The 21,478-nt window shown below is 39.2% G+C and overlaps 1 protein-coding gene across 1 annotated transcript; it reads left to right on the plus strand.

Annotated features, from left to right (window-relative positions):
• Positions 1-236: 236 nt before the first annotated feature.
• On the plus strand, positions 237-1,651 carry LOC122662364 (pectate lyase-like). Its single transcript, XM_043857979.1, has 2 exons — positions 237-414; positions 516-1,651. The coding sequence occupies exons 1-2, from the start codon at positions 238-240 to the stop codon at positions 1,644-1,646; spliced, it is 1,308 nt and encodes a 435-aa protein (XP_043713914.1). The 5' UTR covers position 237; the 3' UTR covers positions 1,647-1,651.
• The last annotated feature ends 19,827 nt before the right edge of the window (positions 1,652-21,478 follow it).

The raw sequence follows: 21,478 nt of genomic DNA on the forward strand, positions 1-21,478 counted from the left end.
CTCAAAGGGAGCCAACGGAGCCAAATAAGCAAAATGATTTTTGCATTATAAGGTGTTTTTGTGGGTAACATTGGTTGGTTTTTGGCTATTTGGTCTATTCTTTCTTCGGTGAATTTATCATTCTCACTGATCTAAAGCGTTTAAGACCTTAGCCATCTTCCTTCCAATACCACAACCACCACCTCTGTCGTCTCTTTCTATCTTAGACATAAAAACAGAGCTAGCGGGAGAGAAGAAATGGAGTCAGTGAAGGCCATCATCTTATTTGCCTTCTTTTTCTTCACCTATGTTGTGAAAGCCCACATTGCTGAAATGGATGCGGTGTGGCAACATCGTGCCAAAGTAGCCGAGATGCGCACCATTGCCAACTATGAACCCCATCCCGAGAGAGTCACCAAAAATTTCATGGACAAAGTAGACAAGTGAGTATTTTGTTTTGCTAACTGAGCATCATAAATTTCATGTTTCGTAGCTATTTTTTCATGAACAAATAATATAAATGTAAGGTATTGAAGGAAGACGACAATGAAGTCCATGTCAACACCATTAGAAGGTCACTGCGGAAATACGTAGGACCATGCTTGGCAACCAACCCAATCGATAGGTGTTGGAGGTGCAACCCTGAGTGGCACAAGAAGCGTAAGAGGTATGCCAAGTGTGTTTTAGGGTTCGGCAGGAAGAGCAGAGGTGGAAGGAAAGGTAAATACTACGTTGTCACCGATGCATCCGACAACGATATGGTGAATCCCAAACCCGGAACCCTTCGTTACGGTGTCATCCAAAAAGAACCCCTTTGGATCTACTTCGCTAAGGACATGATCATCCGTCTCAACCAAGAACTCATGGTTTCTTGCAACAAAACCATCGATGGCCGTGGTGCTAATGTCCATATCGCTTATGGTGCCGGCATTACAATCCAGTATGTCGATAATGTCATCATTACAAATCTCCATATCCACGATATTGTTTCCAGCAACGGTGGTATGATTCGTGATTCCGTCGACCATTACGGGCTTCGCACCGCCAGTGACGGCGATGGTGTTTCAATTTTCGGTTCTACGAATGTGTGGGTAGATCACATGTCGATGTCTCGTTGCAAAGATGGATTAATTGATGCAATTATGGGTTCCACTGCAATTACCCTATCTAACAATCACTTCACTCATCACAACGAAGTTATGCTTTTCGGAGCAAGCGATGGGTACTCAGCTGATGAGAAGATGCAAATTACTGTAGCATTCAACCGTTTTGGAAGAGGATTGGTACAGAGGATGCCAAGATGCAGATGGGGATTCTTTCATGTTGTGAACAATGATTATACACATTGGTTAATGTATGCTATTGGTGGTAGTATGCACCCAACAATTGTTAGTCAGGGTAACCGTTTCGTTGCACCACCAACATTGGCGGCGAAAGAAGTGACAAAGAGGGATTACTCACCTGAGGAAGTATGGAAGGATTGGGTATGGAGATCTGAAGGAGATTTGTTGGAGAACGGTGCTTTTTTCAGGCAATCAGGTAGTCCATTTAAGAATAGGCGGCCATTCTCAAAGAAGGATATGATCTCATATAAGCCTGGTACCTTTGTTAGTAGGCTTACTCGTTTCGCTGGTGCACTCAACTGCGACATCGGCAAGCCTTGCTAAACTGCTTCAATTCAGAGGCTTTATTAACTTAAATCTTAATTTTCTTCTTCTTATTATGTCCCTGTTTGTTGTTCCTCTTTGGCTTTCGTTTCATGCTCAAAAAACCAATTAAAAGGAAAAAGTGAAAGCAATTGTTTATTCGCAACAAAAAATGGATAAGCAAATTTGTTAAATAGTCACATGTGAAATTTGATAGTATAATCCCAAGTATTTAATTCGTATTTAAACTCAACACTTAAAACAAAGGGTGATGAGGTGAGCTATGGATTTTTATCTGCTGCTGTACTCACACGCTCTATTTTGCTGTTGTACATACTTAGATGCTTGACACGTGTTTTTGATTAATCCAACGGTCATAAAACTAAATAAAAAATTTGCTTTTTCTTTTTGTCGTTTTGCATTTTAATTTTCAATTTTTTATTTTTGGTTTTCACATTTTGAATTTTACCTTTCTCTCTCTTCTCTCTACCCTTTCGAGACCTTCCGTTTCTCTCTGGTCTCTAGCCACTTTGAAGAAGTCTCCGCAGGTGACGGCGACTTTTTTATTTTCCTTCTCTGCTATGCTATACTCTTGGCCAGAGAAGGATTCGTAAACCCTAGAAAATCTCCTGATTCTCCTTGGGGAAAATTCATTTTTTCTCGCCAATCTGCCAAGAAGCCCTAATTTTTGTTGCATTTTGAGTCCAGAAGCCATCGATCGGATCTGTGTACTCTGGAACAGGTGCGACATGGGGCTTCTGGCCTTCCCCATCGATCGTAAGTGGGTTCTTTTGAGAAGAGCGAGAAAGTAGACCAGTAGAGAGAGGAGGAAGAGAGGGGAAGTAAGAGATGTATAAAAACCAGCTTCAGGAGGGGCGCAGAGAAGCTGCTTTAATCTTCGGTCATATACTTGCATAAGGGAAGGTCTTGATCACACGCCGAGATTCAAGACTACAATTAAATTTAACAGCGAGATCTTCAAGAGCCCCAACTATTGTACGACCTTGAGGCAAGCTGTGAGCACTCTGCAGTGGAGGTAGCGCTCAATTCGCTTTCCAACAGAGGTCCTTCGCATTCGCTTTCCACCAGGATCTTGGTAAGTTCTGTAGACGCTGAATTTTGTCACCCCCCGGTGATGATGACAACAGGACATGGATAGACATCGGTATCTCTCTCAAGAAGGACTCTTGTCCCTACATTTGAGCCAAATCACCCTAACATCCCTAAAATGACTTATCAGACCCTTTTACTAAACACTGAAGGAGGTACTGTTCACCCTCCCCCACCACAGCGGTCCCCCTAGCCTGTTAGCGGGCAGTGGGGGTCTAGGGGGCAGGCAGTCCCCCCGCGGGGGGGTGTAAGGGGACGGAGCCCCCCGACAGAAAATTTTCTAAAGAGTCAAAAAGGAGAAGAAAAACCCAAAGGATTTTTTATAATTACCACCCCAAAATCTTTCATATTTACTATTACCCTCCCCCCCCCCCCCCCCCCAAACCTTTGAAACAACTGTTACCCTCCCCTTTGCATACTAATAACTAACTGGCCCCCACCATTACAGACCTATAACGGAGGGGGTTAGTCGTGACAGTGTGCCGTTGTCATGGATTTTTTAAGACCAAAATGCCCTTTTCGGGTGGTAATTATAAAAAACTCCCACCCTATCACCATCCTCTCTCCTCCTCCTCCTTCTTCTCCTTCTTCTTCTCCTGCTGGCATCATCGATTGGAGCGGTGACCATCTTAAAGCGTGGCGAGTCTCTCGATTCAAAGAGATCGTGGACGAGGAACAACCACCACAACGCCGCTTCTTCTTCTCCTTCAACTGCAAATGTGGATCTGATCGTCTCCAGCACGAAACGGTTGGGACCGAATCCTGAGATGGTCCCCAAGCAGATCCGGATTGTGGATCTCAAGATGATTATATCTCCCGTAGCCGTCCAGTCCGATGTTTACGCCGGAGCCACCTTCTCCCAGTAGTTTACCGTTGCCGTCTTTTTCCAAGAAGAAAGATGATCTGACGATCGTCGACGTCTCCGCCACCAAAGATCTGGGGCGTCTGCTCTGCCTTGATTAGTAATTTTTATTCCAAGATTAAACTAGTATAGATCTTGATCTGGATCTAGGGTTTCTGGGTTTTGTCTCGTCTCTCCTCTCATAATCTTCAGATTTGTTCTTCGTGGCCTATTTTTTTCATGCACACGAGATGAAGATCAGAATTATGAGACCAAAAGTAAGGGCAAAGCCTAAATATGGTATATTTATCTATCTGTTTTCATAAAACATTTGAAGGAACAAGGATTGATCGATTAAAGTTTAAAGGGATTCGTTTTCAGAGAAGGGGGAAGTCTTAAAATTTCTCTGTAAATCGGTAATGTCTTGTGAAAGGAATGTGTTGTTGTTGGGGGTTGAATGTTGATTGTGAATCTCCTGCTAGGGTTTGTAATCTTCTTCTGTAATTATCTATAATCTATAAAATTATAAAGGAGGGAAAGAGACTGGGGAGGGTCTATTCTCAGTTTATCCCCTATATTAGCTTATAAGTTATAACTTTTAGAGATTGGTGATGGCATCATCGATCGGGGCGGTTGGGGTTGCAGAGGAGGAAGAAGAAGGAGAAGAAGGAGGAGGAGGAGAAGGATTGGTGATGGGGTGGGAGTTTTTTACAATTACCACCCCAAAAGGGCATTTTGGTCTTAAAAAATCCGTGACAACGGCACACTGTCACGACTAACCCCCTCCGTTACAGGTCTGTAACGGTGGGGGCCAGTTAGTTATTAGTATGCAACAGGGGAGGGTAACAGTTGTTTCAAAGTTTTTAGGGGGGTAATAGTAAATATGAAAGATTTTGGGGTGGCAATTGTAAAAAACCCAAACCCAAAAAGACCAAACCCATGGGCCAAACAAGGCCCAAAATCAAGGAAAAGTGACACTGCGCTCCCACGACGCCGTGGACATTTCCACGGCACCAGTGTACTTTTTCCACGGAGACACGGAGGGGTGTGACATCAGCCTGCTGACGTCACCCACGGAACCGTGGACATCTAAATGGCGTCATGGAGGACAGACCTTCCCCTATAAATAGGAGGGTTCCCCTCCCTCCAAAACAAGCTTTTCTCAGGTAGGGAGATCCTCCAGGGCTTGTTTTGCCCCCTTTTCACTCTCTTTTCCCCCATCTTTCCCTCATGAGTATGTGAGTGAGTGGAGTTCTTCGACGTGGGTAGATCCTTCGGTTACCCCTCCAAGCATAGAGTGATTCTGCTCATAGGTATTTTTATCCCGTTAGTGTACGGATAACGAAAAACCCCCTTCACAACCGTTATTCTGTCTGTATACAGCTAACGAGAACCTCTTATATAGCTGTTACTCTGCCCGAAGTCTGAGTAACAAAACTCATCTCGTATAGCCCTCATTTTGTCCTACAAGAGAGAGATAAGCCAATCGTTCGTCTCTACCTGAGCCGTGGGACATCACATATTTCGCACTCGGTGCGCTTTCATTTATTTCGTGTATTTCTTGACAGGTATCTGTCTCTCTCCTTCTTATTATTTTTGGCATAATGTAGACAATTAAAGTAACTCGTTTTAGTGTACATAGTAAATGATTTTTCCTTCTTTGTCATGATTAGTGCATCATAACTTAGCCTTGCATGTTAGTATAGGATATATTATTAACGGAGAATCTTAGAAAACCAGCATCTAGTAGAAAGACCGGTTTATCCGGGCGAAGTGGGTGCCTAACACCTTTCCACCCTCGTAACCTGACTACTTACCCTGAATCTATGACCAGACCATATGGAATCACGTAGCCCTTTCCGTTAACCCCGGATGGGGCTACACCCATTGGGTCCTAGGCCCTAATCCTAGGTGGCGACTCCATTTCTTTATAAAACATGATCCCAATCCCCATGATGATATATCGGAACGATATGCCGTTATTCATCGAAGATAATCCTTGTCGCCAAGAGGCTGAGGAACCCTCGTCCCGAGGACCACGATACTTACAAGTTCCTTTCTTATTCTCTTTGCCGTTGGGGTTCCGTCAGAAACACTTCTCCATTTCTGTTCGAATGTATTGGTTTCTTCTTTTTTTCACTGGTGGAGACTTCTTCAAAGTGGTTGTGGCGGAGACTTCTACAAAGTGGCCTGGAGGCTAGAGAGAAACGAAAGGTCTCTTCATGAAAGGGGAGAGAGAAGGGAGAGAGACAGGTAAAAATAAAAAATTGAAACCAAAAATAAAAGAATTTAAAATTAAAATGCAAAATGACAAAAAGAAAAAGCAAATTTTTTATTTGGTTTTATGACCGTTGGATTAGTCAGAAACACATGTCAAGCATCTAAGTATGTACAGCAGCAAAATGGAGCGTGTTAGTACAGCAGCAGATAAAAATCCATGAGCTACGCGTTTATATGCCTTTGAACACAAACTAAATTTCCAACTGGTTAGGAATTGATCCATTTATTAAAGATATTCACATGAATAGAACTCGAATAAGGTTAGGAGAAATTGGTGGAGTTGAATCGTGTCACCGATCACTCTTCTTAAGATCTTAATTCTTCGTTACTGAGACAACTGAGTTGGTGTGAACTGGTCTCCCAAGATAAAACAGCCCTATAGATCCGCTAATCCGCATGCACTTGCTGACAAGACCCATGCCATGATACTTTGGATTTGTAATCACTTTCAGAAATGAAAAAAATAAAAACAAAAATAGAGAATTTCGTTTTAAGAGAAGAATTGAGAAAGAATCCTAAAATTGGATGCCAAAGAGTGTTATGGGCTCTCCTATTTATAGAGGTGATCATGCCCTTTCAAGGCAGCCTTTTGAAAGGGTATACCCCTCTCAAGGGTGGTACTTCAACCACAAGGATTTAATCTTACGGAATCTGAATGGAAATATTTCAAATCGTACACGGAAGACATGTTAGTGCCTTAGAGCACTCCCATACTTATATCTTTACGTAAAGACATGTTTATACCCTTTCATATAAGGGTAAAATACACATACCCCCCTGTAATGCACCCAATATTCCTCGTACCCCCCTAAGCTTTTGATAAGTCCACGTACCACCCCTCAATATTCCACGTACCACCCCTACTTTACCCCCTAAAGCCATTTAAGTCCAAAATGCTATAAAATGACCAAACTACCCTATCTTCTATCTTTTCTAAAATTTGAACAGACCTAATTGCCTTGAACTATGTGCTAAATTTTGAAAAGACCAAAATGCCCTCATCTTCCCAAATCATCATCTTCTTTTACATACCCAATACTACCACCACCACCACCCACCATTAACACCATCATCACCGTGAAGCCCCCAGCTCCACCAGCTCAGCATACACAAGATCTCTGTCTCCACCACCTTCTCCTTCACCCACATTATAACCATCGCTTTTCCTCCCTCTTCTGCTTAGTTCGGAAGCCCATCACTGGTTGTCTGGTAAAGCCGCTGCTTGAATTCCTGTCTTCCACTAATTCTTCGCTCTTGATCAACATCCACCCGTATATGCTGTATCTCTCGCACCCAGAGATTCCAATTGGATTTGCGTTGTTTCAAGAACAGCCCTTCTGTTGGGTAATTGTATTACAATTCCTTACAAACAATTTGAAACAACACAAATTGTGATACAATAGATTAAGCAGTAGAAATTAGGCTTGACCTTTGGCTGAAATGAGAAGACCAAAATTTGAATTTGATGTAGAGTCACACTCGCAACAACTTGAAGAAGCTTGAGGTTGAGTCACACTTGTGTGCTGCCTTTAATGTAATTGATGCCTCCTAATGCCAAGAACTGTTCTGCACCACTACCCTAAGATAAAACAACCTCCAACTAGAAGACAGAGCAATTCTTCTAGTCCCCTTGAAGGAGCCAAGAGCTTCAGCATAGCAAACCTCTAACACACTTAGAAGAAAAGAGGGAAAGAGAAATAAGACTTATTGGACTGTAAAGTATGGGCATAGATGTGTATCAAGATGTGTTTTACAATGCATTTGGTTGGGTTTATATAGGCCCAAAATCAATCCTTGCACATCCTTGGAATTCCCAAGAAAAACCACCCATTAGTGATCAATTTAATTAGAGAATGAGATTTATGGACATGAATTGGAAATTAAATCCTAATTCATGGCCATTCTCCCACTATGGATCATGAAAGACCTTAAATCCATTCATTCTCCACTAAAGACCATAAAAGGCCTTAACATCCATTCATTTCTCACTAAGGACTATAAAAGGCCTTAAAATCCCATAAAGAGAAAGACATGCCTATGGCCATGAATTGATAAATTAATCTCATTCAATATTCTTAACTCACCTTCCCACTCATGATAGTGATCATGAATAGACTTTAGGGTACCCATAGGATGTTACAACCTTTGGAATTCAATCATTATTCCTTGATCACATTGGTCCCACACCATAACAAAGCAAACAAATCCTTTTGAAACTTAAAATAAAATAAAATATATTTTAAATCTAACAATCCTCCACAAGTTTCAAAACGACACGAGACACACATGCTGTGACTAAATTAGACACTATAGGACACATCGTTGTAGGTGTCTTCTGAACTTGAACCTACACTAGGTCTAATGGACTGCGCTACAGAGTAGAGGTAGAGTCAAACTCCTTGAACCTTTTCTCATTGGTGTAGCTGACCGTTCCATCAACCATATCCCATAGGTCGACTCTTGAGCTATCCGTCATGTAATCACTTTGGACTTTTGAACCGGCCATGTCTCTTATCTTGAACTCGTGAATGTTTTAGAGAACTCGTCTATAAGTTCTCATCGACGGCGGCCACACCCCCTACATTCACTTAGGTTAGTCCCTGGTGTGTACCACAACTGACACACCCCCATATTTTCTGGGATTAGACTAATTAAGAGCTTTACCACTCAACCTCTTTCTTTGTGGTAGTACTACTTTCACCATCTACAGCTTGGAATGAATATTTATATAAGTAGTAGTACAAAATCGGTCAACCAGAGATTTTGTTTGTACCCCTTGAACCTAATTCAGGCATTTAGCCTCTTCATATAGGTAGGGTGTCCATCACATGACATATGGATTAGGCATTAACCCCATTCCTGTAGATGTACTACATAAGTTCTTGACAGACATAGGCTTTGTGAACATGTCAGCTTGGTTACTTTCTGACTTCACATAATCGATAGCTATCATTCCTTCATCTATGTACTGTCTCACAAGGTTGTGTCGAAGGCATATGTGCCTCCTTTTACCATTGTATATCCGGTTCTTGGCTAGATGTATAGTCGTTTGATTATCACAATGTAGTGATATCAATGACGCCAATTTTTATCACAATGGAATATCCGCCATTAAGTTTCTAAGCCATTCGGCTTCCGTTCCTGCCTTTTTCAAGGCTATAAACTCAGCTTCCATGGTAGAGCCCGTTCCACAAGATTGTTTTGTGGACTTCCATAAGATTGCACCGCCTGCTAGTGTAAATGCATACTCACTAGTAGCTACGGACTCACTTGTATCCGAGATCCAATTTGCATCACAATACCCTTCCAAAACCACTGGTTTACCACTATAGTGTAAGCTATAGTTTATAGTGCCTTTTAGGTACCTTAGTAACCTATCAACCGCGCTCCAATGTTCCTTATTTGGATTATGAGTATGTTGACTCAATTTTTCTACCGCAAGGATAATATCTGGACGCGTACAATTCATTAGATATGTGACCGAACCAATAATTTGAGCATATCTTATTTGATTCACTAGTTCACCTAGGTTTCTTTTCAAATGACACTCTATATCAAAAAGTGTTTTAACCGCTGAAACTTTATGGTACCCATACTTTTTAAGTATATTTTCTACATAACGGGCTTAGGATAATGAAATATGATTTTCTTGCATGGTGATTTTGATCCCAATGATCATATCACCCTCTCTTAAGTCTTTTGTGTCAAAACTAGACATCAAAAATTTCTTAGCTTGATTCACCATTTCCAAGTTTGTTCCCATTATAAGCATATCATCTACATATAGTAGTATGAATACGCCCCTACCACCATAGAACCTGCTATATAAGCATCTTTCAGCGTCATTTACAACAAATCCATTTAAAATTAGAACATTGTCCGATTTTCATACCATTGCTTCGGTGCATGCTTCAATCCATATAAGGATTTCTGAAGTTTGCAAACCTTTCGCTCTTGGCCAATTACAACACAACCTTCTGGTTGCTTTATGTAAATTTTCTCCTTTAAGTCCCTATTAAGAAATGTCATTTTCACATCCATTTGATGGATGACCAGGTTATGTATTAACGTTATTGTCAACATAACCCTTATCGTAGCAATTCTAGATACTGGGGCAAATGTGTCAAAGTAATCAATATTAGGCTTTGCCTAAAATCTTTGACAACAAGTCTAGCCTTGAAACGATCAAGTGACCCATCAGTTTTTAATTTCTTTCGAAACATCCACTTAGTTTCCAAAGTTTTAGACCCGAATGATAAATCCACCAATTTCTAAGTGTTATTCGCCAAGATTGAATTTAGTTCACTCTTGATTGCCTCTTTCCAAAAGACGGCATCCAGTGATATAATAGCTTCTTTGTATGTAAGAGGATCCTTGTCTACTAAATAGACAAGCCACTCATCATCTGTATATTTGGGTCTTTTGAGTCGCTTGCTCATCCTAGACCGACTTTCGTCATCATTACTCAATTCTTGATTGGTAACCCTTTCATTTGACTCCATTTTCCCATTAGTCAATTGACTATCCTTACTTATAGGTAAGTTGGACTTACAAGAAAATAAATTTTTAAAAAACTCAATGTCTCTTGATTCTATGATGCTATTTGGCTCAATAACATCATCCATAGCTTTAATCACCATGAACCGGTATGCCGTACTATTTGTAATATAATCCAAAAACACACAATTACATGTTTTTTGTCCTAATTTTCTTTTCTTGGAATCCGATAACAACACCTTAGCCAAACAACCCCAAACCCGTGGATGTTTCAGACTTGGTTTCCTACCAAATCATTTCTCAAATGGAACTATACCAGTCTTGTTATGTGGGATTCTATTTGATAGATAACATGCCGATAGCATAGCTTCCCCCCACATATCAAGTGGTACACCTGAACTCAACAACATAGAGTTCATCATCTCTTTAAGAGACCTATTTTCTTTTCGATAACCCCATTTAATTTCGATTGGTATGGAGCAGTTGTTTCATGAATAATTCTATTTTTTTCACAAAACTTATCAAGGTTAAAATGCTCAGTCCCTCTATCGGTTCTAAGTCTTTTAACATTTTTGCCAAGTTGATTTTCAACTTCCATTTTGTAAGATATAAACATCTTTCCGACTTCATCCTTTGATTTGAGTAAATACACCATGATATATCGAGAGTGGTCATCTATGAAAGTTATGACATAGTTGTTTCCTCCCCTAGACTCATATGACTTGTAGTCACTTAAGTCACTATGGATTAATTTCAAGAGACCACTCTTCCTATCCATAATCTTGTGAGACTTTTTGGTTAACTTTGTCTCTACACAAGTTATACACTTGTTCATAGGGGGTTCCACCTTATCGGTGATCATGCCTAACTTGCATAGTTTGGTGATATATTTCACACTACTATGACTCATCCTACCATGCCATAAATCAAAAAAGTTAGAAGAGACAATCATGTAAGCGGAAGAAGTACTAGTTTTCTCAATTATAATATTTTCAACGCTTAGTACAAATAACCCCTCATTAAGGTATCCCTTTCCCATAAAAATATTATTTTTAGTGATAACCGCCTTATCACTTTCAAAAGATAATTTCATTCTTACTTTATTAAGCAAAGAAACTGAAATTAAATTGTGCCTAATATCCGGCACATGAAGAATATTTGTGAGAACCATAGTCTTCCCCGAAGTAAACTTCAAAGTCACTTTTCCTTTTCCCATAATAGGGGTACTTCGAAAATTTCTCATAAATACATTTTCAACCTCTAAACTCCTAAAATAGGAGAAGAACATCTTCAGATCACCACAAATATGTCTTGTGGCACCAGTATCCAATACCTAATCCTTTAGTTTTTCAACCAAATTTACTTTCGTGACCATAGCAATAAAGACGTTGTCTTCAATTAGGTTCACCTTTTCAAAATTGTTCTTCCTGAACTGATAACCTTTCTTGAAGTGTCCTAGCTTACCACGCACAAAACAAGTAAGTTTCTTTTTCCTGAAAGAAGGCTCATCATTGTCTTAACGATTCTTTCTTTTCTTGTTATGTTTGTTGGCTTCCACCAAATTCGCTTTTAGGCGTCTTTCCCCAAGATCTTTTTCACCATTGTCCTTGTGCCGGTTCTTCTCCTCAATTTTGATCCTTACAATCAATTGGTCTAGAGTCAACTCCGTCTTCTTGTGTTTCATAGACTCTTTAAAGGCATCCCAAGAAGATGGAAGCTTTTCAATCAAGGCACCGGTCACAAATTTTTCTGGTAGAACCATCTTTTCCTTTGTTAGCTTTTCAACTAAAATTTGAAATTGATCAATTTGGTTTGAGACGGTGTCACTATCTTTCATAGCAAAGTTTAGAAAGTTAGCCACCAAGTACTTCCTTGAACCAGCATCCTCAAGAGAGTATTTTTTTACCAAGGCATTCCAAATCGAACACGCATATTCCAATGAACTATACACATGGTATAAATCATTTGATAGTGTGTTCAAGATCCGATTCTTGCATTGGTAATCCGCTTGAATCCAAGCCACCCTTTTGTCCTTCTTTTTAGGATCATTGTTTTTTTCGACAAGGGTTCAGTCAAGGCAAACACCACCCCAATTTGGGCTAAAGCAAACAACATCATTTGCCTCCATCGTTTGAAGTTTTGACCTCCAAACTATTCGATCTTGTCAAATTCAGAGACAATCTTCATCTTACCCAAATTCGGGATAAGCTTCGTCACCGAAGGGATAATGTTGGTGGGGATTGAGTCAACAGTAGAAAAAAGAAGAATCTCTTTACCATTGCAGCTAATAGAAACTCCGCCTTCTTGGTTGTTGATTGCTCCTTCAATACTGTTGTTTGAAGGATTTTCTTCGATGACAGCTCCATCAACGGCATTGTTGTTCGAAGCATCACCCTTGTTGCTTACAACTCTAAGATCAGCTATGAGATCTTATAACAGTCAATTACCTTAAACTTGTTGGGTAATGTATTGCAATTCCTTACAAATAATTTGAAACAACACAAATTATAATACAATAGATTAAGCAGTAGAAATTAGGCTTGACCTTTGGCTGAAATGAGAAGATCAAAACGTGAATTTGATGTAGAATCACACCCGCAACAACTTGTACAACTCCAAGATCAGCCATGAGATCTTATAACAGTCAATTACCTTAAACTTGTTGGGTAATTGTATTACAATTCCTTACAAACAATTTGAAATAACACAAATTATAATACAATAAATTAAGCAGTAGAAATTAGGCTTGACCTTTGGCTAAAATGAGAAGACCAAAACTTGAATTTGATGTAAAGTCACACCCGCAACAACTTGAAGAAGCTTGAGGTTGAGTCACACTTGTGTGTTGTCTTTAATGTAATTGATGCCTCCTACTGCCAAGGTCTGTTCTGCACCACTGCTCCAAGATAAAACAACCTCCAACTAGAAGATAGAGCAGTTCTTCTAGTCCCCTTGAAGGAGCCAAGAGCTTCAGCACAGCAAACCTCTAACACACTTAGAAGAAAAGAGGGAAAGAGAAATAAGATTTTTTGTGACTGCAAAGTATGGGCATGCGTGTGTATCAAGATGTCTTTTGCAATGCATTTGGTTGGGTTTATATAGGTCCAAAATCAATCCTTGCACACCCTTAAAATTCCCAAGAAAAATCACCCATTAGTGACCAATTTAATTGGAGAATGAGATTTATGGACATGAATTGAAAATTAAATCCTAATTCATGGTCATTCTCCCACTATGGATCATGAAAGGCCTTAAATCCATTCATTCCCCACTAAAGACCATAAAAGGTCTTAACATCCATTCATTCCCCACTAGGACTATAAAAGACCTTAAAATCCCATAAAGAGAAAGACATGTCTATGGCTATGAATTGAGAAATTAATCTCATTCAATATTTTTGACCCATATTCCCACTCATGATAGTGACCATGAATAGACTTTCAGGTACCCATAGGATGTTACAACCTTTGAAATTCAACCATTATTCCTTGATCACATAGGTCCCACACCATAACAAAGCAATCAAATCCTTTTGAAACTTAAAATAAAATAAAATATATATTAAATATATTTTAAATCTAACACCTTCAGTCATTAGTGCGACGATATGATGGTCGACTCGATCATTAGTGCGACGGCGACTGTGGGACATGATCGGATACCTCTGATCATAACGGAGACGGGATGGCCGAGTCATGGTGGAGAGGATGAACGGGATGTTATAGAGGATTTTGCCCAAAAGTACAATACTGGATTGGTGAGGCATCTGCAATTAGGTCTTGGAACGCCTTTGAGGAAGGAGGGAGTTGCAGAGACTTACATTTACGAGTTGTTCGACGAGGATTGGAAGAAAGGACCCACATCAGAACGGCATTGGGGGGTTCTGTATCCTAACTTGACCAAGAAGTATGAGATTGAGTTCTCAAGCTCCGATAGAGTTTTGGGTGGAATTATTGTTTGGCTCGAAAGGGTTCAGGTTTCTTTGTTGTTGGCGGTGGGAATGCGTAGGAGAAAGACTTGTTCAATTCGCAGATTCCGCGTCATAGCCATTGAATGGATGCTTTCTCTGGAAGGTTTTTTCGAATTGGGGAAGAAGCAGGTTCGTTTGGGAGAAGTTTCAGAAATGGAAGATGGATTTTGGGGAAGATGAGGGCATTTTGGTAATTATGCCCTAGCAAGGGTATTTTGGTAATTAGATTGGGTTATATTCTTAAGAACAAATAGTGGGGGTAAAAGGGTCTTTTGAAATTAGGTTAGGGCAAAAAGGTCTTTTCAAATTTATAAAAATAAAGAAAAGGGTAAAATGGTCAAGTTTTTAGCACTTAACAACGGTTTGGACTTGTCTGGCATTAGGGGGTGGTACGTGGAATATTGAGGGGTGGTACGTGGACTTATCAGAAGCTTAGGGGGGTACGAGGAATATTGGGTGCATTACAAGGGTACGTATATTTTACCCTTCATATAAACATGTCTTTAAAAAGAAAATCATCCAATATTAGTTAGAAATAAACCCAAGAAGCCCATCAAACCCAAGCCCATGACAAAAAATAATGTAAAAGTAAAATGAAAGGCTTGGGCCATGCACTCACATCCGGCCCAAGTGCCACATGGAAGGATGATTTGGTGGATTTGGATCCTTTGCGGCCATCATGCTGCGCTCAACTCACAGGCCACTACGTAGAATTAATGTCGATCTAATGATTGATAGATGGCGACAATTCAAAATTAAAAAAATGCCAAGCCACCATCTACCAACCATTCACATTAATTGTGGCAGCCTGTGAGTTGAACGCAGCACGATGGCCACCACAAACTTAGACAGCTTATAGAACTTGTAGAAAGAATGTCCAAAACCCACTTTCTGCCAATTTAAAGGTGAAGAGAGGTATTTATGGAAACAAAAGGGACAGATGTTGGCACATGAAACATATGTTCATGTGAACATACGTGCAGAAGATCTGAACTCATGGACGTTGGCCTGGCCAAGGCTTTGCCCGGCTTGGGTTTTTTGGGCCTCCGATGGGCCTTAGACTTCAAAATTAACATCTTTAAGTAAAAACATCCAAATTTTATGATCTTTATTGCGTTGGAAAGGTTTTTCTAATTAAACTTTTAATGATAAATAAAAAACAATTGGTGATTTATCAAAAAATAGGATAATTTTTTTTTTCCATAAATTGATTTATGGTTGTGCCACTAGGTCGAAAATACTCAAAATAGAATCTTTTGTAAAATGAGTATGCAAACAACAAGTTTCCATTCATTTATAACTACTAAAAACTCCCAAAATTTGGCCAAAGTCTAAAACCTGTTGGTTGACTTTTCAACTTGTCCATCCACCAAAGGAATTTTGATACTTTCTTAGCCAACCTATAGGAGGCAATTCCTTGTTGTACAAAACATTATAGTGTACTATGCACTACTTAAAGGGATTTTTATATTGACATCCCTCAAGGTATCAAATAATTTATAAGTTTATTTTACCCAAAAAATAATAATTTATAAGCTTACATTTGTTGCTCTTTTAATATTACATACAAATTTTTTGGATCAACTAACGACTTATCATCACTGTGCATGGTTATAGGTGACAAAATTAGATGTACTTAAAACAAATTAGGGGAAGGTATTCTTGTACGGGAGATTCTCCCATCAATTCCATATAATAAGGGGTGAAAGGGCTTTTATGCCATTTCGAATTGATATTTATATCAATCTGATTGCATTTAATGCAAGTCGTGCACATGCACGACCGTGCATGAAAACTTTTGCCAACAAATTATCTCATACCCTAATAAAAATATCACAATTGATCAATCTCAACCACCTCATTGTCTATTACAAGCTTCAATGGCATTAAGGCAATCTAGAACCACTTGATGTTCTTTTAGGTTACGATTGATTGTCAAGAAAATAAAAGAAAAACATAATATGACAAAAAGCATGATGAGACAATGAATGATTTATGTGTGTCTCTCTCTTCCGATTCAAAAAAATAAAATTGAATCTTTTCTTTTCTTTTCTTCCCAAATAAACATAACTTTATTTCAAACTTTTGGGTAACAGGAACCCCAACCACAATTGATGCAATCACCCTCAGAGGATTGCCTAAACTCAGATCAGGAGAGAGATGGGGTACCATACTCAATTAGGTCAATGAACCCAAATAGATAGATTTGCATAAACTTGGTAAAATATACATAACTTTTAACGCACAATTTGGTTTGGTGTGATTCAAGTTTGAGATTCAAAATAACAGAGAGATCTATCTTCAAGTTTTCACAGATTTTGAAATGAAAGAAGGTGATAATGGCTTATGAAGTAGAGGTTGCAGCATAAGACGAATTTAGAATGACGATAAAATAATAAAATTTGATGAAATAAAGAGATAGAAAAAAAGAAGAATAACAATCCCAATGAATCAATTCTTCTAAGTTGTCAAAGAAAGTAAGTGCATCAATACTTCAAGATTAATTGTTGCAACTCTTCAAGGCCGCAAATAAAACTTCAATTCAGCTTGATTAAAGTGAAACTCATCTTAATTTCATGGAGAACTATTTTAGGTTCAAAGGTTTGCACATTAGGCAAATTTCATTCAACAAGATCACTCTTCACTACTCAAATACAAGAAGTTGATGGCCTTTTATAGGCGTTACATTGATTAAAAATTACAATCTTACCCTTACAATCCAAGGATTGAGAATATAAGTTTAATTCCCAAGAAAGAAGATTTCAGAAATATAAATAAATGAAAAAGATACTTCCAAGTTTTTTATGCAAGCTCCAATATCTCGATGCAAACTTCAATGTCTTGATGTAGCTGCCCAAAAAAATGTATGGGAGAAGGTGGAGTGCATGAGACATGAAAAAGGCACAAGGAAGATCAAGACGAAAGGGAAACTAAGGCTACCTAGTACATCATGCACTAAGGAAGCACTAAAGGCATTGTATAGATTCTCTACTAACAAGGATTTTATTGATCTTGGATTGGTTTTTGGAGCTAATTGGGACCGACCATATATGTGTTGGTTCTTGGTCTTGACTAGGCCCCGGGCCTTGTGGACTTTATGGGTTTGGGCTGCATCAACAACTGTTAAATTTTATGGATAACTTGTGATGTGTTTGCTATAAAGCTACCTTCCTAATCTCAAATAAGCATCCCATTTTGCTTTGCCTGATATAAGGCTGCCTTCCTAATCTCAGATAAACACCCTGACTCTCTCTTTATTCCTTTTCTTGTTGAAAGTTGGTGGGGAAATTCTACAAACACCTAACTCTCAACTCTGTACAAACCAATAATTGAGAAGAACCAAAAGGCAAAAAGTATCCAAATATGCTTTAGAAAAACAGGTAAATTAAGCACAAGTGATAGAACACCAAAAGCAGAAACAGGCAAATTAAGCACAACTAAAAGAACACCAAAAATAGAAACAGGGCAAATTAAGCTACCTTAATTACCCTATACCATGGATGAACTTCACAAATTCAGAGCTAAAATATACAACCCTCACCAGTACCATGAGGATGAAGCTTTCAACCAAAAATGGGACTGGCTTCCCTTTCTTTCCTTCTCCACTTACTCTCTTTCTTCACTTCTCAAAAGAAAAATGTAAAACCTCCAAGAACCATTGTCACCAACAAGAGGAGATGCTTTGTTTGTTTAAGAGGAAACCCACTAGAGTGATAATTGCCCTCACAAGAAGGGTCGTATAAATTACAGTGGGTCACCACCAAAAACCAAATGAATATCTGTGTGATGATTTGAGCAGGATCTTGAGGGGTTTCTCTAGAATTACATTGTTATTGCAATGAAAAAAAAAAAATCTTCACAAAACATTGATTGCCATTTCTCATATCCTCAAGATCAATGCCCAATATTAAGTGGAACCTTACCTCAAAGACTGGTAGGCTAAAAACATGACAAATGACTATCAATGGTATGACTCTATGATTGTTAATATGGGCAACTGTGTTGATAGATCTATTCTCATGCAAAAGTTATTACATACCTGATGAGTCTATTTGATCATTAAATTTACAGGGTAAGATCTGTTACTCCCATTGAGATTTCTTCAATGGTACACCCAAAGCCTCCTGAATAATAGTTAGTTGCCTGATGAATACCCTCAGCCCAGACCCCCGGCTCAGTCAAGCGCACCCTTTTGGGCTTAGGGTGGGTTCATGAGGGCTTGGGCATGGATTGCTGTATAAGCAGTGATCACACAATGGCAGCGGAAACAAAATGATGATCACCTACCTTAGGTCCAAAATTCATCTCCCTACCCAACTCCGATGTTCTCCTACAATCACTGTGTGCTCCAAACATTGTTCGATCACTGCCTTCTAGCCTTCTTGTCTCTCTCAGAATACACAGGATGACAGGAATGACTGTTGTTCTTGTGCGTACCACAACCAAGGCTCGAACCTCTTTTTCCCCCATTATATTCCCATAGATACTACCCACCATCATAGTAGTTACCCATTAGGATAGAAAATCTAACCACTTATTAGCAACTCCCTTAAGTGATGTGGCATTTAGGCCACATCAGCCCACATGCCGGGCCAAACTTACACCCCTCAGTTGAAATATCAAACAGGAGAGCCCGCCAAAGTTGACATGTAGGTGGCCTATCATTGGAAGTCTCCAAATCCATCCAATCGCCAACATGCCAAATCATGATGTCCATGTAGCAATTTTGCAGGTGAAAGAAGATCCCACATTTATCTCATCTCAATGGAATTTTAGACTGTAATTAGCCAGCAAAATTATTTAAACTCTGAGCAAAATTGTTTAAAGAAGATCCCACATTTATCAAAATGTCATCAAATGGGGATGAATATAACACACAAAAATGGTATCTTTTGTTGTTTTAGCTACTTCGTTTACTCAATTTAAGCTGAAAGTGTAGAAGTGTACCAATGCCATGGCTGTAGGGATGTAAACGAATCGAATTCGGTCGGATAGTGGCATTATCATATTCGTATCCGATTATATTTAGACGGATTCGGATAATATCCTATCGATTTTCGGATGGATTCGGATAATTTTCAGATAGTGATTTTTTAAATACAGGTTCTCCTAAATGGATATGAATACGGATCGAATACAAATTTTCGTCTATCTGTTGACATATTTACCGTTTTTATGATGAGGATTAAGGTTGAGACTTGAGAGTTCAGTAACTACCATTTCTTCTACTCTTCTTAGTCTTTTATTTTCTTACGTTTTTTACTTTTGATTTTTTAATAGATATGTAATTCCATGTATCACATTGTATAAAACAATATATATAAACCAATAGCAAATCTAGAAAAAGAATCACATTATCTTAACTTATAAATTTTTAAAAATAATATAACAAAATTCAATAAGGTAACTTAAAAGGATAGACAAACACAGAGTTATATTTCAGATATTTTATTACCGTCAGACTGCTAAACGAATCGGATAATAATTGGTCAGATAGAGGGATTATCATATTCGTATCCGATTAGTTTCGGACGGATTCGGATTCTCCTAAACGGATACAAACACGGATCGAATACAGATTTACGAATATCCATTTACATCCCTACATGTCTGTTTGGTCCTTTATCACATGGACTAACCCATATACTGCCATGTGGCAAATAGTTAAACGTTGAATTTCACTAGGCATAGTCATGGTTTTAAGTACCAAACATGGATTGGTCTAGCAATTCGTATCAGTATCAACCAACTCCAATATTTGGCTGATATTTTATCAGCATACAAACTAGGGATAAACTTGTCCAAAAAACCTGGTTTTTAAGGAAGGGCAGAGCTGTCCAACATGAATCGATCCATGTCAATACTGTCCATTAGGGGTGCAAGTTTGGCCCTGCCGGCCCGAACCCGCCCTGGCCCGCCCTGAGCCCGAACAGGGTCTAGGCTAAGATATTTGGCCCTGAGGGCGGGTCAGGGCTGGAAACTTCTGGCCCTGAGTTGGGGTCGGGTCGGGTCGAGTTAGGGTTGAGGCCTCGAGCTAAGCTTGGCCCGACCCTGATTTAAGTTATACTATAAAATATATATTGATATAATTTATACATTATGAACTTTAAATTTCACCCACATTTTTTTATATAATATACTCTATATGAAGACAATAAGTGTTATAATATAATTTATTATATTGTTATTTTATGTAAAATTAATAAGTTCTTCCCAGCCCATTTCAACCCATGCATTACTTTCTCCCTCCCCATGATCAGGGCCAATTAGGGTCGGGCCGGGGGCGGGTCAGGGTTGGATTTTTCTGGCCCTGAGTCAGGGTTGGGTCGGGCTTGGGCCCAGCTAAGGGGACTTAGGGTTGGACTAGGGTTCTATAAAGCCCGGCTCAACCCGACCCTGTTGCAGCCCTACTGTCCATTGAAACCATGGGTTCATCCTCTCAAGTGCGGTGCACTGCCCAATGCACTACAGTTAAGAATCTAACCGTAAAAACATAGGCAACGGCGTCTTCTTATCCTCTCAAACTGTAAAAACATATCCAAAAAACCTGATTTTTAAGTGTTGGATGGATGATTGGATTCTTAAGTGTGGTGCACCAGACACCAGGCACCAGGCATGGTTTTAGTGCACGGTATCAAGCGGCCCAAAATGACAGACATGGTTTTAATGCACCGTATCAAGCAGGTATCGGTCACCTATTAAACCTATACGATACCAAAACGGTATCAACACGGACCAACCATGTCGGAAGTTTACCCTTGATTTTTCTTTAAATATCATTTTTTTTTTTTTTTAACCCCTTATGTGTACCATTTCACCAATATGGTATCAACCAAATATCAATCACCGTCAAAATTGTGTAGTATCAACCGTATTAGACGATCCGATACCACTACCTTAAACTACGATTATAGGGAAGAAAACTTTTTTATATTATACCAAATCTATAGAATGCTGATCCCCTGTAGGTAATAAATCTATAGATGGGGTGGAGTTGTTATTCATAGAAAGAGGACTCAAGTTCGAAGTAGAGTCCCAATGGGTTCCGTTTGGTTGCAAGGGGAATTAAAAGGAATGGAAAATGAATTTTTCATACTCAAAAAAGAAACTGTTGTTTTCATTATCTATGTAAATGGGTTCCGTTTGGTTGCAAGG

The sequence above is a fragment of the Telopea speciosissima genome, chromosome 5 (genome assembly GCF_018873765.1).
Source record: "Telopea speciosissima isolate NSW1024214 ecotype Mountain lineage chromosome 5, Tspe_v1, whole genome shotgun sequence".
Taxonomy (NCBI): Eukaryota; Viridiplantae; Streptophyta; class Magnoliopsida; order Proteales; family Proteaceae; genus Telopea; species Telopea speciosissima.